Consider the following 27,035-nt stretch of genomic DNA (forward strand, 5'->3'; position numbering starts at 1 on the left):
AAGGTATTTTTTGTGTAGTTTAGATGTTTTTCTCTTTTATTCTTCCCATTGCTGGCTGGAAGTCAATGTGTGAGGGGCCAATAGTGAAACAGCGACATCATCATTATTTTCCATAGGTCATAAAAATATCAATAATTATCAATATCGACCAATATAATAATAATATTTAAATAATTACTGCATAAAAAAAATTCCTTTCCATAGTTAAATAAGAATAACAGGGCAAAATAATGTTACACAGATGTTATTTCCTCGCACTAAACCTGCAGAAAATAGTTCTTCTCAGTTTTAAATTTTCACACTTTGCACTATTTTCTTACCCTTTATGAAGCATTTCTTACATATTCCTTCATTTTAAGAGATTCTTGTTAAGTGTTCAATGTGGTTTGACCACTTTGTTGACATTGTTGGAGTCTTTTCCATGCTGGTGAAATAGTGACATCATCAGACTGAAATAGTGACATTGATTGATTGATTGAAACTTTTATTAGTAGATTGCACAGTGAAGTACATATTCCGTACAATTGACCACTAAATGGTAACACCCCAATAAGTTTTTACACTTCTTGTAAAGTGTATAGAAACGAATATGGAAGCTGGACAAATAAGATGCCAAAAACCAACCACTTTCATGTGGTATTAGACAGAAAGGAAGACTTTTTTTTCTCTTCCATTCGAAAATGTGGACGTTATCATCACTACTGTCTGATTCCAATCAATGCAAGTCATCAGAATCAGGTAATACACCAACTTATATTCTTGTCTTCATGAAAGAAAGGAATCTATATGTGTTGAACATGCATGTATATTCATTAAAACACCTTTAACATGTAAACAAAAACGGCAAAATAAATAAATATAAATTATATACTATATATATCAATGTATGTATATATATATATATATATATATATATATATATATATATATATATATATATACTCATTAGTTACTCAGTATTTGAGTAGTTTTTTCACAACATACTTTTTACTTTTACTCAAGTAAATATTTGGGTGACTACACCTTACTTTTACTTGAGTATTAAATCTCTAAAGTAACAGTACTCTTACTTGAGTACACATTCTGGCTACTCTACCCACCTCTGCATATGTACAGCAAGTATTGGATACAGAGAGAGATCAGAAATTATAAGAAAAAGTGACTACATTTGATTATTTACAATCCGAGGAGGTATGATGAGGAAGGGAGGGTGTTAGTTTAGGGTTGAAGTTGCCTGGAGGTGTTCTTTTATTGCGGTTTTGAAGGAGGATAGAGATGCCCTTTCTTTTACACCTGTTGGGAGTGCATTCCATATTGATGTGGCATAGAAAGAGAATGAGTTAAGACCTTTGTTAGATCAGAATCTGGGTTTAACGTGGTTAGCGGAGCACACCCTGGTGTGGTGGTTATGGCGGTCATTTACGTTAAGGAAGTAGTTTGACATGTACTTCGGTATCAGGGAGGTGTAGCGGAATTTATAGACCAGGCTCAGTGCAAGTTGTTTGACTCTGTCCTCCACCCTGAGCCAGCCCACTTTGGAGAAGTGGGTAGGAGTGAGGTGTGATCTGGGGTGGAGGTCTAGAAGTAATCTGACTAGCTTGTTCTGGGATGTTTGGAGTAGAGATGCGCGGTTTGCGGGCACAACCGCGGAGTCCGCGGATCGGGCGGATGAAATTAAAAAAAATTAGATTTTATCCGCGGGTTGGGTCGGGTCGGGCGGTTGAAATAAAAAAAAAATTAGATTTTAAATAGATTCAGGCGGGTGGCAGTTTAACCAATTCGGAAATATATATACATAGTTAAATGTTGTTACCCACATACGAAAAACGAGCAGGCACCTGCAGCATATGCCACAACAGAAGAAAAAAAAAAGAGAGATGGACACTTTTACGGAGCGGAGAAGGGACGCCTCGCCGGGGTCCGGGACCGAGGCCCCTTCCCCCGAGAGGGCCCCACCGGGAGCCGTAGCTGAGGCGATCCGCGAGAAGGGCCCGACGCACGTCCAGGGTCACCACCGCGCCCACCGCACCGACACCCCGCCTCGTCCGCCTTCGCCGCGGCCGGCGTCACGCGCAGCAGGTAAGCAGCTTACCTGCCCGCCACCCCCGTGGCCGGGGGCTCGTAACAGGGGTCACTCCGCGCGCGCCGCCCGCGCAGCTTACCTGCCCGCCACCCCTGTTGCCGGGGGCGCGTAACAGGGGTCACTCCGCGCGCAATGCGCTCACGAAAGGGGTGGGGCTCACCCTGGTTGATATAGACAGCAGGACGGTGGCCATGGAAGTCGGAACCCGCTAAGGAGTGTGTAACAACCCACCTGCCGAATCAACTAGCCCTGAAAATGGATGGCGCTGGAGCGTCGGGCCCATACCCGGCCGTCGCCGGCAGCGAGACGCGCTTGGAGGTGCGCTCAGCGCGGCTCCCATATGATTGCGCACTGGTGTGCGTCTGGGTCGTGACAGCGTGGCACGCGAATGTCTGTGCTGCATTGGATCAGTCTCCTTTCTTTAACAGGCAAAAGCTTTATAACCTCACTAATGCCTTGCATCGTCTATATTAGATATATAACAACGGGCGGGTGCGGGCGGGTGCGGGCGGGTGCGGTTCTGATCAAATGTTAGTTCGGGTGGATGGCGGATGGTTGACGACTTTCTGATGCGGTTGCGGATGAAATAATTGCCCATCCGCGCATCTCTAGTTTGGAGTCTAGATTTGAGGGTTTTGGAGGTGCTAGGGTACCAGGAGGTGCATGCGTAATGGAAAAAGGGTTGAACGAGAGTTCCCGCCAGAATCTTCATGGTACTTTTGTTGACCAGAGAGGAGATCAGTGGTCCACCAAGCAGACTTACCAACAGAAGGGTACCACGTTGTTACTTTGGCGCCTATGACAATGGAAATGCCAAGAAAAAAGAAAATAAATAAGAGTAGATACTTGAGTCTAAATGTGATGTGAGGTTGTTGTTTACTGATGTGTTGTTTACTGATGTTCCAGTGGGAGGTGGAAGCTTTAGAAGCAGACAAGAAAAAGAAAAGCTCCTTATTCAAGCCAAGTGGCTAATACGTCTGCAGCGGCACCGTGACCTCGGGTCCAAATGTTGATGGGCCTTAATTGTATTTAGCCGCTGTAATTCCGCTAGCAGTCTGACCCCGCCGGCTAATCCGGGGCATCCAGGCAGCGAGGCGAGCGCCGCGCCAGATGCCATTTGCTGAAGTGGCATTTTGGAACGTGGCAGCTGAAAGGTCCCCAAGGTACCTCCGCTTTGCTGGCGTGTCGCCGCGCCTTCCTCCGCCTCTCTCACAAGCCTTCAAGTTACCCTCAAACTACTTTGCTCCAGCCTGGAATGGCAGGCGGGAAAGTGCTGACTTGCCTATTTGTGTGCGTGTATGCTAGCTAGTTGTCCGTATGCTAGTTTGTGACAGACGAGAGACGACCATTTACCTTTTGAGGTTGATGAAACACAAAAAGAAACATTCCTATCACAGAGATTAGGTAGGACCGCGCCGATGAAAGCATATCAATATACAAACCCCGTTTCCATATGAGTTGGGGAATTGTGTTAGATGTCAATATAAACGGAATACAATGATTTGCAAATCCTTTTCAACCCATATTCAATTGAATGCACTACAAAGGGGCGGTATAGCTCGGTTGGTAGAGTGGCCGTGCCAGCAACTTGAGGGTTCCAGGTTTGATCCCCGCTTCCGCCATCCTAGTCACTACCGTCGTGTCCTTGGGCAAGACACTTTACCCACCTGCCAAATACGCGGGCCCGACCAATGCTGCTTGCAGCTTTAATTTATAATTGAATCACTTGTTTATTTTTCAACACGTTTTTAGTTATTTTTATATCTTTTTTTACAAATAGTTCAAGAAAGACCACTACAAATGAGCAATATTTTGCACTGTTATACAATTTAATAAATCAGAAACTGATGACATAGTGCTGTATTTTACTTCTTTATCTTTTTTTTTTTCAACCAAAAATGCTTTGCTCTGATTAGGGGGTACTTGAATTAAAAAAAAATTCACAGGGGGTACATTGCTGAAAAAAAGTTGAGAACCACTGACCTAGTATATACAATAATATAAACCAAGTCATTGTATTTCATTTAGGATTATTTCATAACTTCATTTAAGTAAAAATATATTTTTTGTCTTTTTTAGATACAGTCAATAAATAATGTGAACATGTATCATAACATGGAAATCTAAGAGAACGTGTTGTGAATGAGGATGCTTGTGGACCTGGAAATGATAATTTTATTTTTTTTACTCATTTTTATTTAAAAAAAAACAAAAACAGTTTTTCCAACGTATTCAATTGCAAAACTGTATTGATACTGTGTCGATACTGTGTCACTAAATACTGACATCTGCTGGACATTAAAAATCCCTACAGGCAACCTATGGACCGACTCAACTGACACTGATTTTATGACCTAGTATATACCATTGGCGTTGTTAGGCCTATTTTAGGGGGGCTAAAGCCCCCCTAAAATATTCTTAAGCCCCCCTAAATAATTTGGTGTTTTTTTTGTTTTTTTTTTACAAATAAATGCCGACATATTCATTATAAAGTGGCCCAAATATGAGTAAATAATCATATAACCTGTTATTATTCACTCAGTTTCCCCTCACTTCGTAGCGTAAGGTAGAGAGCCCCTTTAGTGCGTCGGTATCCAATCCATTCCACTTGTTCATATAGAAAATGCCCACATCACACAAATTCCAGCCCGCATTTTCTCTGCGACCTTGCTTGCGGTCCTGCAGGTGTACGAAGCACATTATCTTCCTTTACAATGAGTGAAGCTGCACAAAACCTTGTGTGTGCAATTGTAAATCATTTATTTTTTAAGTTTTGTGTTTCTTGTAGAATCTATATAAAGTATTATGCATTAGCCTATTGTTAAAATAATGAAAAAAACATCATTAAATGTATTTGTTTTATTGTATTGTTACATTAATAGCTGTTTTATTATTATAGGATGGCTTGTTAAACATTTAATAGGATTTTCAGAGGGAGGAAAAACCAAGACATTTGATATAAAATGTAAAATGAATAAATACATAAAAAGAAAAAGAAAATATATGGTTAAAAGCCATCGTCCCGGGGAGCATTTCATTTCGTCCCGTGCATTTTTAAAAAATAATAATAATAACAATGAATAATTTCTAAGTCTTTGTTAGCCGTTTGTGAAGTTTTGTGCTCGTGCGTAACATTCGCTCGCATCCTGTGCATCTCCTGGGGGCAAAGCCCCCCCTGTCCTTAAAAGCTAGTGACGCCCCTGGTATATACAATAATATAAACCAAGTCATTGTATTTCATTTAGGATTATTTCATAACTTCATTTAAATAAAAATATATATTTTTATCTTTTTTTAGATACAGTCAATAAATAGTGTGAACTAGGGCTGCAGCTAACGATTATTTTTCTATCGATTAATCTATAGATTATTTTTTCGATTAATCGGTTAATCTATAGATTATATTTTCGATTAATCTATAGATTATTTTTCCTTTTACCGATTATTTTTTTTATTTAAAATGAAGAGGAAAAAATAAATGTAGGCCAGTTTTTTCAAAAGGCATGGCTTTTATTTACAAAAAAAAAAGTATGGCCACTCAGTCAACATTGACAACAACATGACAAAATATTCTGTAACAATGTAAACATTTAAAACTTTTAACATTTAACAAAATTAAAAGTAGCTTATTTGCTTTTTAATGTGCAAATATAAAAGTAAACATCCAGTGCAAATCTTAATATTCTGGAATAGTATAAGCATTTAAAAAGTAAAAGTATTGCTTATTTTGCTTTAAAATGTGCAAAAATAAAGATAAACATCCAATACAAAAAAGTGCAAAACGGAAATATTCTGTAACAAGTGTAAACATTTCAACAAAAGTAAAAGTATTGCTTATTTGCTAAAATGTGCAAAAATAAAGCTAAACATCCAATACAAAAAAGTGTACAGTGTAAACATTTCAACAAAAGTAAAAGTATTGCTTATTTTGCTTAATAACACAACAATGATAGTATGATTAAAGTGAAAGTTAATTGTTGGTTTGTACATAGTATATGTAACTGTTAATGTTGTAAAAGGTATTTGCACAACTAATTAACGTTAGCGTTTGTGACACGTCTTGTGCCGTGGGGTTCTTTCAGGACCGACAGACTGAACGCCAGACGGCTTTGCCAGGTTTACAATCTTTTAATTTTACACAAAGTCTTTTCTCTTCCAACTCTTTTCTCTTTCTTTCCTCGCTTTTCAGCTCCTCTTGCTCGCTCGCTCGTCGTCCCCTGTCTCTTGCGGCGTCGCTCCCGGCGCGCCCCGCCTCGCCGCTCGCTCGCCGCCGCCGCCGCCTCTCCACAGCGTTAAAGAGGAGCGCGTCTTTGTAAACACTGAACAGGCACGCCAAACGCGCCTCTCGGAGCAAACGGTGCTTTAGTTTATGAATTTACAACGCAGATGCAAATGACACATTCATGTTTTTGTGTAATAATGACAACGTATACGCACGCGGACGATTGACTTGTTGATGGTGATGTCAAGAACGCTGTCGGGGGTTTTCTTTTCAAATGTTCGTTCATAGCCGTTGTGCTGCTATGATAGGCCATTTCCGCTCGACACAGTGTGCATACAACAACATTATTAGGCCGTTTATTGAAATACTCCGACACTTTTGACGACTTTTGGCGTGCTTTTTTCCCCTCGCTCGCATCGTCTGCTTTGCGCTCCGCCATGACAGTAGTGTGACGTAAATATGCGACGCGCCGACGCACAAAAACGGCGTCGACGTATTTACGTAACCGATGACGTCGACTACGTCGACGCGTCGTTTCAGCCTTAGTGTGAACATGTATCATAACATGGAAATCTAAGAGAACATGTTGTGAATGAGGATGCTTGTGGACTGGGAAATTATTATTATTATTTTTTTACACATTTTTATTTAAAAAAAAAAACAGTATTCGATTTTAGACGCTTTCTCTTCTTAGTTATTATTTCTCCGGCTGTAGAAAAGACCCGCTCACAGGGCACAGTGTGCGACACAGTTCGCGTATCGGTCACGTGACCAAAACAGCTCATGATCGGTCACGTGACTTTCTAAAAGCGGTACGCGCACCGACACAGGGTTTCGCTCTATGAGCTCGACGCATGCGCCGATGCATCGTTCAGCAACATTAATTCCTAACCTTCTCCAAAACACCTTCTTGGAAATCGGTAGTTTTTGCCAAATGTTAAATGTTACGCTTCCATTCTTCTCGCCATCGCCATCCTTCTGCCTTCCTTTCATGTCCTTTTCCTGAGGCGTGTCTCTGTCCTCATCATCCTCACATCATCGTCATCCTCCTCATCATCCGCAGCGAGACAACTGTGGCTCTTTGTGTCCTTCACCCGCCCTCGCCGCTCCGCCTCGTCCTCCCACTCATCATCATCACGGTCGTCGCTGGGAGGCGGTGAAGTGCTCTCACAATGAGGCTTTTCAGCCGTGGAGTGGATTGGCCACGATCATCCGGCATTAATCAATAGGAGGACTTCATTTCGCTGAATCACGGGCCGAGGTCCCCACACGGGCACGGCATCTGCAGACCGTTGTTGCGGTCGGCGCTTCAAACGCAGAAATGATTGGCAGCCGAATTGCTAATGTTGCTATCACATAAAGGCAAGAGGGTCAAAAACAAATGCATATGCAAAAAATACACATAAACAATCGCATGAGATAAAGGCTGCAAGTTTACGAACCAAAACAGAAGTTATCAGGGCTACCAGGAAGTTAGCCAGACTACAAGGAATTCACCCTGGCTACCAGGAAGCTAATTAGCTACACCACAAGGAAGTTACCCTGGTTACCAGGAAGTTACCCTGTCTACCAAGAAGTTACCTTGTCTACCAAGAAGTTACCCTGGCTACCAGGAAGTTACTCTGTCTATTAGGAAGTTACACTGTCTACTAGGAAGTTACCCTGGCTACTAGGAAGTTACCCTGTCTACCAAGAAGTTACCCTGGCTACCAGGAAGTTACCTTGTCTACCAGGAAGTTACCCTGTCTATTAGGAAGTTACCCTGTCTATTAGGAAGTTACCCTGTTTACCAGGAAGTTACCCTGTCTACCAGGAAGTTACCCTGTCTACTAGGAAGTTACCCTGTCTACCAAGAAGTTACCTTGTCTACTAAGAAGTTACCCTGGCTACCAGGAAGTTACTCTGTCTATTAGGAAGTTACCCTGTCTAGCAAGAAGTTACCTTGTCTACCAAGAAGTTACCCTGGCTACCAGGAAGTTACCCTGTCTACCAAGAAGCTACCCTGTCTACTAGGAAGTTACCCTGTCTACTAGGAAGTTACCCTGTCTACCAGGAAGTTACCCTGTCTACTAGGAAGTTACCCTGGCTACTAGGAAGTTACCCTGTCTACCAAGAAGTTACCTGTCTACCAGGAAGTTACCCTGTCTACTAGGAAGTTACCCTGTCTACCAAGAAGTTACCCTGTCTACTAGGAAGTTACCCTGTCTACTAGGAAGTTACCCTGTCTACCAAGAAGTTACCTTGTCTACCAAGAAGTTACCCTGGCTACCAGGAAGTTACTCTGTCTATTAGGAAGTTACCCTGTCTACTAGGAAGTTACCCTGGCTACCAGGAAGTTATCCTGGCTACCAGGAAGTTACCCTGTCTACTAGGAAGTTACCCTGTCTACTAGGAAGTTACCCTGTCTACTAGGAAGTTACCCTGTCTACCAAGAAGTTACCTTGTCTACCAAGAAGTTACCCTGTCTACCAGGAAGTTACCCTGTCTACCAGGAAGTTACCCTGTCTACCAGGAAGTTACCTGTCTACCAGGAAGTTACCCTGGCTACTAGGAAGTTACCCTGTCTACCAGGAAGTTACCCTGTCTACTAGGAAGTTACCCTGTCTACTAGGAAGTTACCCTGTCTACCAGGAAGTAACCTGTCTACCAGGAAGTTACCCTGTCTACCAAGAAGTTACCCTGTCTACCATAAAGTTACCCTGTCTACTAGGAAGTTACCCTGTCTACCAAGAAGTTACTTTGTCTACCAAGAAGTTACCCTGTCTACCAGGAAGTTACTCTGTCTATTAGGAAGTTACCCTGTCTACCAAGAAGTTACCTTGTCTACTAGGAAGTTACCCTGTCTACTAGGAAGTTACCCTGTCTACTAGGAAGTTACCCTGTCTACCAAGAAGTTACCCTGGCTACCAGGAAGTTACCCTGTCTACCAGGAAGTTACCCTGTCTACCAAGAAGTTACCTTGTCTACCAGGAAGTTACCTGTCTACCAGGAAGTTACCCTGGCTACTAGGAAGTTACCCTGTCTATCAAGAAGTTACCTTTCTACCAGGAAGTTACCCTGTCTATTAGGAAGTTACTCTGTCTACTAGGAAGTTACCCTGTCTACTAGGAAGTTACCCTGTCTATCAGGAAGTTACCCTGTCTACTAGGAAGTTACCCTGTCTACTAGGTAGTTACCCTGTCTACCAGGAAGTTACCCTGTCTACTAGGAAGTTACCCTGTCTACCAAGAAGTTACCTTGTCTACCAAGAAGTTACCCTGGCTACCAGGAAGTTACTTTGTCTATTAGGAAGTTACCCTGTCTACTAGGAAGTTACCCTGTCTACTAGGAAGTTACCCTGTCTACTAGGAAGTTACCCTGTCTACTAGGAAGTTACCCTGTCTACCAGGAAGTTACCCTGTCTACCAAGAAGTTACCTTGTCTACCAAGAAGTTACCCTGGCTACCAGGAAGTTACCCTGTCTACCAGGAAGTTACCCTGTGTACTAGGAATTTACCCTGTCTACTAGGAAGTTACCCTGTCTACCAAGAAGTTACCTGTCTACCAGGAAGTTACCCTGTCTACCAGGAAGTTACCCTGTCTACCAGGAAGTTACCCTGTCTACCAAGAAGTTACCTTGTCTACCAAGAAGCTACCCTCGCTACCAGGAAGTTACTCTGTCTATTAGGAAGTTACCCTGTCTACCAGGAAGTTACCCTGTCTACTAGGAAGTTACCCTGTCTATTAGGAAGTTACCCTGTCTACTAGGAAGTTACCCTGTCTACTAGGAAGTTACCCTGTCTACCAGGAAGTTACTCTGTCTATTAGGAAGTTACCCTGTCTACTAGGAAGTTACCCTGTCTACTAGGAAGTTACCCTGTCTACTAGGAAGTTACCCTGTCTACCAGGAAGTTACCCTGTCTACCAAGAAGTTACCTTGTCTACCAAGACGTTACCCTGGCTACCAGGAAGTTACTCTGTCTATTAGGAAGTTACACTGTCTACTAGGAAGTTACCCTGGCTACTAGGAAGTTACCCTGTCTACCAAGAAGTTACCCTGGCTACCAGGAAGTTACCTTGTCTACCAGGAAGTTACCCTGTCTATTAGGAAGTTACCCTGTCTATTAGGAAGTTACCCTGTCTATTAGGAAGTTACCCTGTCTACCAGGAAGTTACCCTGTCTACTAGGAAGTTACCCTGTCTACCAGGAAGTTACCCTGTCTACCAAGAAGTTACCTTGTCTACCAAGAAGTTACCCTGGCTACCAGGAAGTTACTCTGTCTATTAGGAAGTTACCCTGTCTACTAGGAAGTTACCCTGTCTACCAGGAAGTTACCCTGGCTACTAGGAAGTTACCCTGTCTACCAGGAAGTTACCCTGTCTACTAGGAAGTTACCCTGTCTACTAGGAAGTTACCCTGTCTACCAGAAAGTTACCTTGTCTACCAAGAAGTTACCCTGGCTACCAGGAAGTTACTCTGTCTATTAGGAAGTTACCCTGTCTACTAGGAAGTTACCCTGTCTACCAGGAAGTTACCCTGTCTACTAGGAAGTTACCCTGTCTACTAGGAAGTTACCCTGTCTACCAGGAAGTAACCTGTCTACCAGGAAGTTACCCTGTCTACCAAGAAGTTACCCTGGCTACCAGGAAGTTACTCTGTCTATTAGGAAGTTACCCTGTCTACTAGGAAGTTACCCTGTCTACTAGGAAGTTACCCTGTCTACCAAGAAGTTACCTTGTCTACCAAGAAGTTACCCTGTCTACCAGGAAGTTACCCTGTCTACCAGGAAGTTACCTGTCTACCAGGAAGTTACCCTGGCTACTAGGAAGTTACCCTGTCTATCAAGAAGTTACCTGTCTACCAGGAAGTTACCCTGTCTATTAGGAAGTTACCCTGTCTACTAGGAAGTTACCCTGTCTACCAGGAAGTTACCTGTCTACCAGGAAGTTACCCTGTCTATTAGGAAGTTACCCTGTCTACTAGGAAGTTACCCTGTCTACCAGGAAGTTACCTGTCTACCAGGAAGTTACCCTGGCTACTAGGAAGTTACCCTGTCTACCAGGAAGTTACCCTGTCGACTAGGAAGTTACCCTGTCTACTAGGAAGTTACCCTGTCTACCAGGAAGTTACCCTGTCTACCAAGAAGTTACCCTGTCTACCAAGAAGTTACCTTGTCTACCAAGAAGTTACCCCGGCTACCAAAAAGTTACTCTGTCTATTAGGAAGTTACCCTGTCTACTAGGAAGTTACCCTGTCTACCAGGAAGTTACCCTGTCTACTAGGAAGTTACCCTGTCTACTAGGAAGTTACCCTGTCTACCAAGAAGTTACCCTGTCTACTAGGAAGTTACCCTGTCTACTAGGAAGTTACCCTGTCTACCAAGAAGTTACCTTGTCTACCAAGAAGTTACCCTGGCTACCAGGAAGTTACCCTGTCTATTAGGAAGTTACCCTGTCTACTAGGAAGTTACCCTGGCTACCAGGAAGTTACTCTGTCTATTAGGAAGTTACCCTGTCTACCAAGAAGTTACCCTGCCTACCAAGAAGATACCTTGTCTACCAAGAAGTTACCCTGCCTACCAAGAAGATACCTTGTCTACCAAGAAGTTACCCTGGCTACCAGAAAGGTAGCCAGACCACAAGGAAGTTACTCTGGCTACCAGGAGGTTAGCCAGACAAAGCTAACAAATATAACAACAAATATGCTTAAAAGAAATATGCACGAAAACACTCCTACAGACATCACACCTGGGCTGGTTTAGTCATTATCAACAGTTTTAGTTATATTGTAAAACTCACAAACGTCGCCTGGAGTGATGAATGAAGAATGTTTTCAACGGACGACTTAGAAGACGGAACAGCAATTGTACTTCCGATTCAAAGCTGAAACGCTGCAGCACCTGCAGTGAGTGAACTCCTCCAAAAAGATGGCGCCATAGCACAAACATTTACACACCTTTTTCAGTGTATTTGCTTGTATTTAGGGCCCGCATGGCCATATGCAATGGGACATAAGGACCTATTGTATTTGTAAGGTTTTATTATTAGGGCCCGCATGGCCCATTGTATAAGGACTCCCAAAGGGAGTCCTTATGCAATGGGACATAAGGACCTATTGAATTTGTAAGGTTTTATTATTCTTTATTAGGGCCCGCATGGCCCATTGTATAAGGACTCCCAAAGGGAGTCCTTATGCAATGGGACATAAGGACCTATTGAATTTGTAAGGTTTTATTATTCTTTATTATTATTATTCTTCCGCCGCCTCTTTGAGCACTAATTTGACCCACTTAACATGCTTCAAAACTCACCATATTTGACCCACACATCAGGACCTGCGAAAATTGTCTTTTAATAAAAAAAACGAACCGCAAAAATCAAAATTGCGCTCTAGCGCTCCCTAGGAAAAAAAAAACAGAATGCCTGTAACTCCCACTAGGAAGGTCAGAGAGACATGAAACAAAAACCTCTATGTAGGTCTGACTTAGACCTAGTTCTCATAATTGTATATCCTCGGGCAAAAATCAACAGGAAGTTGGCAATTCCCCCTTCAAGACAAAAGAGTACTAAAAACAGTCACTTTTGCCTCTTTGAGCCGCAATTTGACCCCCTTAACATGCTTCAAAACTCACCAAACTGAACGCACACATCAGGACTGGCAAAAATTACGGTCTAAAAAAAAAACCTAACCCCAAATCTCAAAATTGCGCTCTAGAGCAATTTTTGAATAAAACGCAGAAAAAACTGCTCCTCGGAAGAAAACAATGACAAAACTGCCTGTAACTCCCACTGGGAAGGTCGGAGAGACATGAAACAAAAACCTCTATGTAGGTCTCACTTAGACCTACATTTCATAAATTGACAACCCCCAGCAAAAATCAACAGGAAGTTTGCTATTCCCCCTTCAAAACAAATTTTTTGTAAAAACCGGTCACCTTCCTTCAAAAACGAACTCCTCTGAGCGCGTTTGTCGTTTCGCCTTCAAACTAACACAGGAGAGAGATTGAACCCTTGTGATTACAATGACAGAAGCGCTTTTTTTCTAACTGCTCCGGTTTTGATTTTATGACCCTTCAAAGACCCGCTGCGCTGATGCTGCTGCGCTGCTGTTTTTTTAAGATGGCTGCTTAAAAGCAGGAAGCACCAACGTGCCCACACAATGCAGACAAGGTAGGTACACTAGACAAAAGTCTTGGGACACTTCAGACTAAAAGTAGACAAAAGTATTGGGACACTTATGACTATCACTGGACAAAAGTATTGGGACAGTTAGGACTAGCGCCTGCCAAATACGCGGGCCCGACCAATGCTGCTTGCAGCTTTAATTTGTTTTGTTTTTCTAACCCGTCAGCAAAGCAAATCCATAAATTAGTTGCAGATTTTTATAAGTCGCAGGGTTCAAAGTGTAGGAAAAAAGTTGCGGCTTATAGTTTGGAATGTACTGTACACTGTAATAGATATGAATTAATTACTACTGACTTGTGGTAATTATAAATATTTTAAAATGTTTTTGCAAATGCTGAGTCTGCAATATGCAGGCATACGTATTAATCTGTGGGTGTTGTAAAAACTTTTAGTAACATGTCCACATTTTGAACTGTCATAATCAGCTCTTTATATTAAGACACACAAAAGTACAAAAAATTGGTACCGTTGTGTACCGGTATTGACACCCGGAAATGCGATTGCTACACATCCCTACTCCCTGCCCATTAGGGAGAGGTGGGTAGAGTAGCCAGAAATTGTACTCAAGTAAGAGTACTGTTACTTTAGAGATTTATTACTCAAGTAAAAGTAAGGAGTAGTCACCCAAATATTTACTTGAGTAAAAGTAAAAAGTATGTTGTGAAAAAACTACTCAAGTACTGAGTAACTGATGAGTAACATATACACACACACACACACACATATATATATATATATATATATATATATATATATATATATATACACACACACACATATATATATATATATATATATATATATATATATATACATATATATATACATACATTGATATATACAGTATATAATTTATATTTATTTATTTTGCCGTTTTTGTTTACATGTTAATGGTGTTTTAATGAATATACATGCATGTTTAACACATATAGATTCCTTTCTTTCATGAAGACAAGAATATAAGTTGGTGTATTACCTGATTCTGATGACTTGCATTGATTGTAATCAGACAGTAGTGATGATAACGTCCACGTTTTCAAATGCAGGAGAAAAAAAGTTCCTCCTTTCTGTCTAATACCACATGAAAGTGGTTGGTTTTTGGCATCTTATTCGTCCAGCTTCCATGTTCGTTTTTATACACTTTACAAGAAATACATTGGCGGCAAACTCCGTAGCTTGCTAGCTTGTTTGCGCCGGCTTTCGGAGACTCTTATTTTGAAAGCGCAGGCGCGATGGAGCGGCACTTTTATTGTGAAGACAGGAACTGTGCAGTCAGTCTTTAGGCTTTTGACGGGATGTACGGTTGAAATAAAAAAAATGATCTTTTTTCCTTCACACTTTTGATTGATTGATTGGAACTTGTATTAGTAGATTGCACAGTACAGTACATATTCCATACAATTGACCACTAAATGGTAACACCCGAATACGTTTTTCAACTTGTTTAAGTCAGGTCATGTGACCGCCTGGCTCTGTTTGATTGGTCCAACGTCACCAGTGACTGCATCTGATTGGTGGAACGGAGTGAACGTCACCAGTGACTGTATTTGTTGAAACGCAGGCACTATGAAGGTCTGTCTGACAGACCAAAACAAACAAAGCGTGCATTAACAGATCGATAAAAATTAGTAGCGAGTAGCGAGCTGAATGTAGATAAAAGTAGCGGAGTAAAAGTAGCGTTTCTTCTCTATAAATATACTCAAGTAAAAGTAAAAGTATGTTGCATTAAAACTACTCTTAGAAGTACAATTTATCCCAAAAGTTACTCAAGTAGATGTAACGGAGTAAATGTAGCGCGTTACTACCCACCTCTGCCATTAGGACATTTCAAATGGAGAATTTTATTTTGAAAGTAAAGCAGATAGTTTATTTTGTGCAAGACTTCCAGAAGAAGATTCTAGCTGAATTGATGTGTAGTGTTGCAGACATGGGCCAAAATAGAAGGTCTGCGTATATTTAGTGCAAGAGCTCCACCGGCGGTGGAAACTGACACGTTGACTATAATGGAAACAGAAAGAGCAAGCTGCTGTTCCGCGGCCGTTACGCATCCAGTGGAAATGTTGGGTTAGGGCAGCGTTTCTCAAAGTGTGGGGCGCGCCCCACTGGTGGGGAATAGAGACATGAGAGGTGGGGCGCGAGGAACGGGAGGAAATTTCACTTTAATTTTTTTTTTTTATTATTATATTCTTAGATTTTTTTTTTTTTTACTATGCTTTCATTTTCTATACACACTGTAAATCACTTTGTGATTCTGTCTATGAAATCCGCTATATACATAAATGGAAATTACCGGTACTTATTTTTACTGTAGGCTTTAAATTTCTCGGTAGAAGCGAAAATTTGACAGACATAGCAACAGTAACTAATGGGGGCGAGGCTAAGCGGAACAAACTTTCGCGCGGATGGGTAGCAGGCTAATGTGTGGATCACAATTACACAAATATATACATTTGTGACTCGCACCTCAAAGGTCGTCGAGCCAGAGCCAGCGCCTGCAGAGAAACAAAAATGTGACGGGCACACACTGTGTCATTCACCGGGAAGCACTCGCGTCAAGGCAGCTCAGCCCCGAACTCAATGAGGTTTTAACAGATGTTGTGAGCGCGGTAAATTTGATCAAAACACGACCACTGAAAGTGCGACTGTTCTCTGCACTGTGTGAGGAAATGGGAGCTGATCATACAGCCGTGCAGTTTCACAGTGAAGCAAGATGGCTCTCCGGGGGAAAAGTTCTGTCACTTGCCCTGTCTTGCCAAATGCATAGCTGCTCCTTTTTTTTTGCAAAGATTGCAAAGTGGCACTTTTATTTGATTTATTATTGAACTTGATGCAAGTTATTTGATTTATTATTGAACTTGATGCAAGTTATAACACTTTTTTTTTTTTATTATTGAACTTGATGGAAGTTATAACACTTTTTTTGATTTATTATTGAACTTGATGCAAGTTATAACACTTTTTTTGATTTATTATTGAACTTGATGCAAGTTATTTGATTTATTATTGAACTTGATGCAAGTTATACCACTTTTTTTTTTTTTTTTATTGTACTTGATGCAAGTTATAACACTTTTTTTGATTTATTATTGAACTTGATGCAAGTTATAACACTTTTTTTGATTTATTATTGAACTTGATGCAAGTTATAACACTTGTTTTGATTTATTATTGAACTCGATGCAAGTTATAACACTTTTATTTGATTTATTATTGAACTTGATGCAAGTTATAACACTTTTTTTGATTTATTATTAAACGTGATGCAAGTTATAACACTTTTTTTTATTTATTATTGAACTTGATGCAAGTTATTTGATTTATTATTGAACTTGATGCAAGTTATAACACTTTTTGATTTATTATTGAACTTGATGCAAGTTATAACACTTTTTTTGATTTATTATTGAACGTGATGCAAGTTATAACACTTTTTTTGATTTATTATTGAACTTGATGCAAGTTATAACACTTTTTTTTAATTTATTATTGAACTTGATGGAAGTTATTTTATTTATTATTGAACTTGATGCAAGTTATACCACAGCTGCACAGTTTTTTTTATTTATTATTGAACTTGATGTTATTTTATGTTATTGAGTTTGAATGTATACAACTTGATGTTCAATAAATTTGAAAATGTTAAAGCTTGGCATTAGCGCTCTGTTGGGGCGATGGGGGCAGGTGGGGCTTGAAAACTCCCCCTTGTCCAAAGTGGGGGATGACAAAAAAAGTTTGAGAACCACTGGGTTAGGGTGTTTTGTCGTTAGTGTCAGCATTAGTGGCTACATTCATATCCTGAGGTGTGTCTGCTTGCTGTCTCCATCAGCTGTGCAGCGGGGTCGCACGTCCAACTCCCAGAGCAGCCCGGGTCAGTACTTGAGCAACGGCGGCGACCCGTACAACAGCCAGCCGTACCTGTCGGGGTTCATCTCCCTGCTGCTGCGGGCCGAGCCCTACCCCACGTCGCGCTACGGCGCCCAGTGCATGCAGGGCAACAACCTGATGGGCATCGAGAACATCTGCGAGCTGGCGGCCAGGCTGCTCTTCAGCGCCGTGGAGTGGGCCAAGAACATCCCCTTCTTCCCCGACCTGCAGCTCATGGATCAGGTGAGGCCACGCGAGGAAAGTCCTCATCCGTCTTTGCTGCGTCCAACTGCATGTCCGCACCAACAAAAAGTCATTCTTTCTCGTCTTCACGCTGAAGGAAACATTCCAAAAGTCTGTTTTTAGCATCTGCAAGCATTTTGCTTAGTCAGCAGAACCTTTTTGACTCTTGTTTGGTCAGCTGTTCTGGATCCTATCTGCTTCACTATTCTGTCTATTCCTGATTGGATAGTTCAAGTTGCAGCGCCACCTGTTGAAAATGTTCTCATACATGTTTGTATTGACCCTAAACACAACATTTTAAATTCATGAGCTTTTGTTTTACTCCACGTTTAGTTTGGACAAAAATGGCGCCAAATGTTTTCCCATATTTGATAGTGTTATACGAGTCCCTTTGCTTGTTAGCTGTTCTGTGAAGGCAAGATCCCAAACAAAGAGTCTCTTGACTTTTTTTAAATTGAGAATGCCTGGAAAAATCCACCTGGGGCCAGAGAGAGTTGCCAGCACTTTGATAAAGAAGGTGAGAAACACTTTGAGAATTTGACATAGAACTCAAGGTGGCTCTCCCATCACTTCCTAGGTCTGCGCCAGCAAGTGAATGTAAAAGTAGTTGGAATTTAGTACTTTTATAGAAGGCTACTGACCCAATTCCATGGGGACTACCAGGTACTAACTAATGTAAAATCTGCTATCAAATAATCGGGTTTGCCGACTCAAGCACTTGCCGGGTGTTAGTAGCAAACATCCTCTAGGGAAGTTGCAATTTTCCATGCCAACAATGCCTGATAGAATATGCTAGCTCAATGCTAGCACACGTGACAAGGCACACGTGACATACACAAAGCCTAACCAGGCAGATTTGAGTTGCTGTTTTGGGCAGTAGACGGGATCTTTGATCTAAGACACAACTTACATTTAACTAAAATGTTATTTTCTTTGTGCTCGACAAAAGTAGTGAGAATATCTCCATGTTAAGAAACTCGACTGAGGCTCTGCCATGATGTCTTAGACTTAGACTTAGACTTAGACAAACTTTAATGATCCACAAGGGAAATTGTTCCACACAGTAGCTCAGTTACAATGATGGAAAGTGTAAGGATGGAAAGGACAATGCAGGTATAAATAGACTAATATAGCAATAAAAAAATCAAACATATATACGAATATATACATAATATGTGTACAGAATAATATATATATACATATATATTATGTCTATAACATATATACAATATATACCAATGACCATGTAGAATATTACAGTATATGTGACAGCAGCAGCATAAAATAGAGAGTAGATCCAGCAGGAAATAGAAAATAGACATTATAAAGAAAGAGAAGTAGCTAACATGTCAGGTGTCAGGTAATAGGCAGATGTCATCTATTGCTGTATGGCGAGTGATTATACAGCTGGATGGAGTGTGGAATGAAGGAGTTCTTGAATCGCACAGTGCAGGAAGGAAGTTGAAGGAGCCTGTTGGAGTATGAACTCCGCTGTCCCTTAATGGTCAGGTGGAGTGGGTGGGCAGGATTGTCCATGATGGCCAGCAGTTTGTCCAGTGTCCTCCTGTCCCTCACTGACACAAACGCCTCCGACTGCGTGCCAATAGTTTGGCCGGCTTTCCGGATCAGTTTATCAATCCGGTTTGAGTCCATTTTGTTAGTAAACACAGACACGCCCCCTCCCCACACCCACACCAAGACACACACAGAGTGCGTCTCCGGCTTGTGACACAAGAAGATTCAGAAGGACGACACCGCAGCGCTCCTATAAAACACACTCAGATCTTCTGTTTCTAGTCGATACTATATAAAAAAATAACGTGCAATAAGGCATCTGTGAAGAATCTCTGTCTCGGGTTCTTCTGGGACCACAGGAAAGGGCACAACACTCTTGTGCGGCGTTTTTACAATTGTTTTATCCATCCATCCATCCATCTTCTTCCGCTTATCCGAGGTCGGGTCGCGGGGGCAGCAGCTTAAGCAGGGAAGCCCAGACTTCCCTCTCTCCAGCCACTTGGTCCAGCTCCTCCCGGGGGATCCCGAGGCGTTCCCAGGCCAGCCGGGAGAGATAGTCTTCCCAGCGTGTCCTGGGTCTTCCCCGTGGCCTCCTACCGGTCGGACGTGCTCGAAACACCTTCCTAGGGAGGCGTTCGGGTGGTATCCTGACCAGATGCCCGAACCACCTCATCTGGCTCCTCTCGATGTGGAGGAGCAGCGGCTTTACTTTGAGCTCCCCCCGAATGACAGAGCTTCTCACCCTATCTCTAAGGGAGAGCCTCGCCACTCGGCGGAGGAAACTCATTTCGGCCGCTTGTACCCGTGATCTTGTCCTTTCGGTCATGACCCAAAGCTCATGACCATAGGTGAGGATGGGAACGTAGATCGACCGGTAAATCGAGAGCTTTGCCTTCCGGCTCAGCTCCTTCTTCACCACAACGGATCGATACAGCGTCCGCATTACTGAAGATGCCGCACCGATCCGCCTGTCGAGCTCACGATCCACTCTTCCCCCACTCGTGAACAAGACTCCGAGGTACTTAAACTCCTCCACTTGGGGCAAGATCTCCTCCCCAACCCGGAGATGGCACTCCACCCTTTTCCGGGAGAGAACCATGGACTCGGACTTGGAGGTGCTGATTCCCATCCCAGTCGCTTCACACTCGGATGCGAACCGATCCAGCGAGAGCTGAAGATCTTGGCCAGAGGAAGCCATCAGGACCACATCATCTGCAAATAGCAGAGACCTAATCCTGCAGCCACCAAACCAGATCCCCTCAACGCCTTGACTGCGCCTGGAAATTCTGTCCATAAAGGTTATGAACAGAATCGGTGACAAAGGGCAGCCTTGGCGGAGTCCAACCCTCACTGGAAACGTGTCCGACTTACTGCCGGCAATGCGGACCAAGCTCTGGCACTGATTATACAGGGAGCGAACTGCCACAATAAGACAGTCCGTTACCCCATACTCTCTGAGCACTCCCCACAGGACTTCCCGGGGTACACGGTCGAATGCCTTCTCCAAGTCCACAAAGCACATGTAGACTGGTTGGGCAAACTCCCATGCACCCTCAAGGACCCTGCCGAGAGTATAGAGCTGGTCCATAGTTCCACGACCAGGACCAAAACCACACTGTTCCTCCTGAATCCGAGGTTCGACTATCCGGCGTAGCCTCCTCTCCAGTACACCTGAATAGACCTTACCGGGAAGGCTGAGGAGTGTGATCCCACGATAGTTGGAACACACCCTCCGGTTCCCCTTCTTAAAGAGAGGAACCATTACAATTACAATTGTTTTAATGATCAGATTTTACAAAGTCTTTTGACTTTTCAGCTCTTCCAGGCGGCCTCGCTCTCTCGCTCTCCAGCTCACCCCCTTCTCATGGTTTCCGACGCCGCTAATAAAGGAACAGGTGATTAGAAAAGTCGTTCCAGCTGAGATATCCACTCACCTGTCTGCTGCCTCATGCACACACCCCGCCCGCAGGGAACGCGTGAACCACGCCCTCTCCACAGCATCATGTAGTAACGGTAACTGAGTTACTGAATATAAAAAATGACACGTTAGATTACTAGTTACCGCCGAAACTAACGGCGTTACAGTCCCAACACTGCCAGTAGGTCACAGTTCTGGCACATTTTGTGCAATCAAAGTCAACATTTTCTGAACCAAATTATTGCGCATAAAAGTTGAAGAAATAAGAGGACAAGTATTTTGGCTGGCTGAGCAGCAGAGGTGGGTAGTAACGCGCTACATTTACTCCGTTACATCTACTTGAGTAACTTTTGGGATAAATTGTACTTCTAAGAGTAGTTTTAATGCAACATACTTTTACTTTTACTTGAGTATATTTATAGAGAAGAAACGCTACTTTTACTCCGCTACTTTTATCAACATTCAGCTCGCTACTCGCTACTAATCTTTATCGATCTGTTAATGCACGCTTTGTTTGTTTTGGTCTGTCAGACAGACCTTCATAGTGCCTGCGTTTCAACAAATACAGTCACTGGTGACGTTTCACTCCGTTCCACCAATCAGATGCAGTCACTGGTGACGTTGGACCAATCAAACAGAGCCAGGCGGTCACATGACCTGACTTAAACAAGTTGAAAAACTTATTGGGGTGTTACCATTTAGTGGTCAATTGTACGGAATATGTACTGTACTGTGCAATCTACTAATAAAAGTTCCAATCAATCAATCAAAACTGTGAAGGAAAAAAGACCATTTTTTATTTCAACCGTACATCCCGTCAAAAGCATAAAGACTGACTGCACAGTTCCTGTCTTCACAATAAAAGTGCCGCTCCATTGCGCCTGTGCTTTCAAAATAAGAGTCTCCGAAAGCCAGCGCAAACAAGCTAGCAAGCTACGGAGTTTGCCGCCAATGTATTTCTTGTAAAGTGTATAAAAACGAATATGGAAGCTGAATAAATAAGATGCCAAAAACCAACCACTTTCATGTGGTATTAGACAGAAGGAGTAACTTTTTTTCTCCTCCATTTGAAAATGTGGATGTTATCATCACTACTGTCTGATTACAATCAATGCAAGTCATCAGAATCAGGTAATACACCAACTTATATTCTTGTCTTCATGAAAGAAAGGAATCTATATGTGTTAAACATGCATGTATATTCATTAAAACACCTTTAACATGTAAACAAAAGCGGCAAAATAAATAAATATAAATTATATACTGTATATATCAATGTATGTATATATATATATATATATATATATATATGTATATGTGTGTGTGTGTGTGTGTGTGTGTGTGTGTGTGTGTGTGTGTGTGTGTGTGTGTATATATATGTATATGTATATGTGTGTGTGTGTGTGTATATATATATATATATATATATATATATATATATATATATATATATATATATATATATATATATATATATGATATGTGTGTGTATGTTACTCATCAGTTACTCAGTACTTGAGTAGTTTTTTCACAACATACTTTTTACTTTTACTCAAGTAAATATTTGGGTGACTACTCCTTACTTTTACTTGAGTAATACATCTCTAAAGTAACAGTACTCTTACTTGAGTACAATTTCTGGCTACTCTACCCACCTCTGTTAGTGACACAAGAGAGACAAAATATAAGATGCAAAGTATGACAAGAGGTCAGCATGAAAAAAACTGTACATTTTACAGTAAAAAAAACGGCAATTTTATTGTAAAAGTTACTGTTTTTACACAGAAATTACTGTAAATGGAAAAACAGTACCAATTGAATTTTTTTTATTGAGGGTTTTCTCCTGAAGGAATCAATAAAGTACTATCTATCTATCTATCTATCTATTTATCTATGTCAAGACTTGGTCTTGGGTGTTAGCTTTTCCGGGATGCAACGGAAAGTTGGCTCGGGCGAGACGGGAATGTAAGTAAATTTTTTATTTAAAGACTATAAATACAAAGAAAAGGATCAAACAAAAAGTGCGCACAGTGGCGGAGAATAAACTATGAAACCAAAAGACTATAGCAATAAAGTACAAATGAAAAGCACGCACAGTGGCGGAGAACAAACTATGAAAAACAAAAAGACTATAAACATGGAACAAAAACTTACTTTGACAAGGGACATGAAGCAAGATCTTAGAGGATGAAGAGACATGAAGCAAGATCTTAGAGGATGAAGAGTGTACAGAAGCATAAATGTGGTGAGGTCGTCAGGACGAACAACAGAAAATGAAAAGCTTAAATAGCACAGACATGATTAACGAAAACAGGTGCGTGACTCAAAACGTGAAACAGGTGCGTGACGTGACAGGTGAAAACTAATGGTTGCTATGGTGACAAACAAGAGTGCACAATGAGTCCAAACGTGGAACAGGTGAAACTAATGGGTAATCATGCAAACAAGACAAGGGAGTGAAAAGCCAGAAACTAAACAAAACATGACTTAAAACAAAACATGATTACACAGACATGACAATCTATCTATCTATCTATCTATCTATCTATCTATCTATCTATCTATCTATCTATCTATCTATCTATCTATCTATTTTACAGTAAAAATCAGGTGACTGAGCTACCAATTTTTTACAGTAAAGTTTACGGCGGTGTTTTTACAGCACATTACTTTCAATGAAAAAAATGCTCAAATTTAGCGACTGAGATGCTAGTTTTCTAACGTGAAGATGTACGGTCATTTTTACCATGCATTACTGTAAAGGGCAGTGTTATTTTTATGCTAAAATTCTGGCAATTTGGCTGCCAATTTTTTCTGTAAACTTTGCAGCCGGTTTTTACAGCACATTACCTTAAATGGAAACATGCTAACACTTTCATTTTTACAGTAAAACCCTGACCAATGAGCTGACAGGTTTTTTTTTTACTGTACAATTGACTGTCATTGTTTTTACAGTGCATTACTGTCAATGAAAAAATGCTTACATTTAGCGACTGAGCTACCAGATTTTAACGGTAAAAATGTACGGTAGTTGTTTTTCAGTGCACTACTGTAAATGAAAAAACAGTACCGATATTGTTTTTATGATAAAATCCTGCCGACTGAGCTGACAGTTTTTTTTACAGTAAAACCTACGGTGGTTTTTACAGTGCATTACTGTCGATGAAAAAACGCAAAAATGTAGTCGACTGAGCTGCTAGTTTTTTACCGTAAAAATGCACTGTTGTTGTTTTTACAGCACATTACTGTGTATTTTTGCGGTGAAATTCTGATCTGCCAGTTTTTCACGGTGGTTTTTACAGTGCATTACTGTAAATAGAAGAGCGGTAGTAACATTCTGGCCAGTATTTGACGCAGTGTCATACTTGCCAACCCTCCCGGATTTTCCGGGAGACTCCCGAAATTCAGCGCCTCTCCCGAAAACCTCCCGGGACAAATTTTCTCCCGAAAAACTCCCGAAATTCAGGCGCACCTGAGTGACGTGTTGACAACACACAACAACAGTGTCTACCGTAAAGCAGTTCGTCTGTCGCAAACAGCAATGTTGTGACACTTTTAAACAGGACAATACTGCCATCTACTGTACATGCATATGTGACCCACCCATAATGTGTCACATTTTTGTGTTGATTTATTTATTTTATTTGGTGGTTTGAATTCGTTTTTGGAGCTGTCATTACACATTTATCAGTATTCACATTGGTCAGTAGGGGGCAGTAGGGCGTTTCTTCCCAATTTAATGCTATCACCTGCAGACCGGAAGTGTCTTGTCATTGTCTGTGAACAATTGAAACGTCCTGTGTGCTTTTTCCTCCTGTATAGTTAGTTTTGGTGAATCAACTCACTGAATAATATCCATGTGATCTTTATAAGTTTAAGTACACATTCTGATGGTGGAGCCTAACTCTAAAGTGTTTGTGGGTTGTAGTTTGTAAATGAACACTGAAATTCAAGTATTTATTTTATTTATATATATATATATATATAGCTAGAATTCACTGAAAGTCAAGTATTTCTTATATATATACATATATCTTAACCACGCCCCCCGCCCCACCCCCGACCACGCCCCCACCCCCACCCCCTACCCCCCACCTCCCAAAATCGGAGGTCTCAAGGTTGGCAAGTATGCGCAGTGTTGCTACCTCAAAGAACAAATCCTCCACACCACACCTCCACTCCGGACAGACTAACCTCCTCCAACCTCCGAGGACAAAGCTCCAAACTATGGGACACCGGGCTTTCTGCTCCGCCGCTCCCAGTCTGTGGAACGCTTTTCCTGACCACCTGAGGGCACCACAGACTGTGGAGGCTTTTGAAAAAGGCTTAAAAAGGCTTTTTTTTTAGATATATGTATTTATGTTTTTAAATGCACTGCAGCACTTTGAGGTTGTGCTTTTACAAATAAAATATTGTATTATTATTATTATTAATACCGATGGTCCTCCTAGGTGGCGCTGCTGCGCATGTCGTGGAGCGAGCTCTTCGTGCTGAACGCGGCGCAGTGCTCCATGCCGCTGCACGTGGCGCCCCTGCTGGCGGCGGCGGGCCTGCACGCCTCGCCCATGTCGGCGGAGCGCGTGGTGGCCTTCATGGACCACATCCGCGTCTTCCAGGAGCAGGTGGAGAAGCTGAAGGCGCTGCAGGTGGACACGGCCGAGTACTCCTGCCTCAAGTCCATCGTGCTCTTCACCTCCGGTGAGTTGATCGCCTCAAACTAAGCCGTCTTCTTCACGACCTCTAAAAGTCCTTGATGACGTCAAACACACTGGCAAATGTGCTGCTAAACAGGAAGTCCGTTGTTCAATCACAGAATTTCACAATATATGTCGCTTACGTCTTGTTCAGATTAAACATGAAAGTTGCCATGGTTACCGTGGATTAATACAAGACTTCTGTGAACAGATGAAATTTATTTAACTCTCATTCCTGTGGATATCAAAGATAATTCATCTAATTAATCACATGCATTTTCATGTGAACATAAACACATTAATTGTATATATATATATATATATATATATATATATATATATATATATATATATATATATACAGTATCTATATACACACACATATACATATATATACTAGATACCATATTTTTCGGACTATAAGTCTCAGTTTTTTTCATAGTTTGGCCGGCCGGGGGTGCGACTTATACTCAGGAGCGACTTATGTCTGAAATGATTACCACATTAGTGTAAAATATCAAATAATATTATTGATCTCATTCACGTAAGAGACTAGACGTATAAGATTTCATGGGATTTAGTGACAGATTGTTTGGTAAACGTATAGCATGTTCTATATGTTATAGTTATTTGAATGACTCTTACCATAATATGTTACGTTAACATACCAGTTGGTTATTTATGCCTCATATAACGTACACTTATTCAGCCTGTTGATCACTATTCTTCATTTATTTTAAATTGCCTTTCAAATGTCTATTCTTGGTGTTGTCCCAGTCTGTGGAACGCTCTCCCTGACCACCTGAGGGCACCACAGACTGTGGATGCTTTTAAAAAAGGCTTAAAAACCCTTCTTTTAAAAAAAGCCTTTTTTTATATATATATATGCATACTAGTTTTAGCTATTTGGCTGTTCTAGTTTTTATTTTAATTTTATTTTTATTATCTTTTTTTTTTTTTTTTTTTTTTTTTAATACACTGTAGCACTTTGAGGTTGTTTACTCAATGTAAAGTGCTTTTTACAAATAAAATCCATTATTATTAGTAGATCAGCTTTGCAAGTGCTATCAGGTTTGCACGTGTTTGCAACTTTCTAGTTAATCAGGCCCTTACTGTATAAACACTTTGTAGGGCTCAACCGGTTCATTCTCCCAGGATGCAAAACGGACGGATTTATTTTAAATTGCCTTTCAAATGTCTATTCTTGGTGTTGGCTTTTATCAAACAATTTCCCCCAAAAAATGCGACTTATACTCCAGTGCGACTTATATATGTTTTTTTCCTTCTTTATTATGCATTTTCGACTTATACTCCGGAGCGACTTATACTCCG

At 41.3% G+C, this 27,035-nt stretch overlaps 1 protein-coding gene across 2 annotated transcripts in view; it reads left to right on the top strand.

Moving 5' to 3' along the window:
- Nucleotides 1–27,035, top strand: part of nr2f5 (nuclear receptor subfamily 2, group F, member 5) — a 71,167-nt gene that overhangs the window by 37,508 nt on the left and 6,624 nt on the right. For both annotated transcript variants that reach the window (XM_061958762.1, XM_061958763.1), the window contains exons 2-3: nt 17,296–17,576; nt 25,461–25,707. In XM_061958762.1, the coding sequence (XP_061814746.1) occupies nt 17,296–17,576; nt 25,461–25,707 (528 nt within the window). The remainder of the gene's footprint in view (nt 1–17,295; nt 17,577–25,460; nt 25,708–27,035) is intronic.

This window comes from Nerophis lumbriciformis, linkage group LG04, assembly GCF_033978685.3.
Source record: "Nerophis lumbriciformis linkage group LG04, RoL_Nlum_v2.1, whole genome shotgun sequence".
In the NCBI taxonomy this organism is placed as follows: domain Eukaryota; kingdom Metazoa; phylum Chordata; class Actinopteri; order Syngnathiformes; family Syngnathidae; genus Nerophis; species Nerophis lumbriciformis.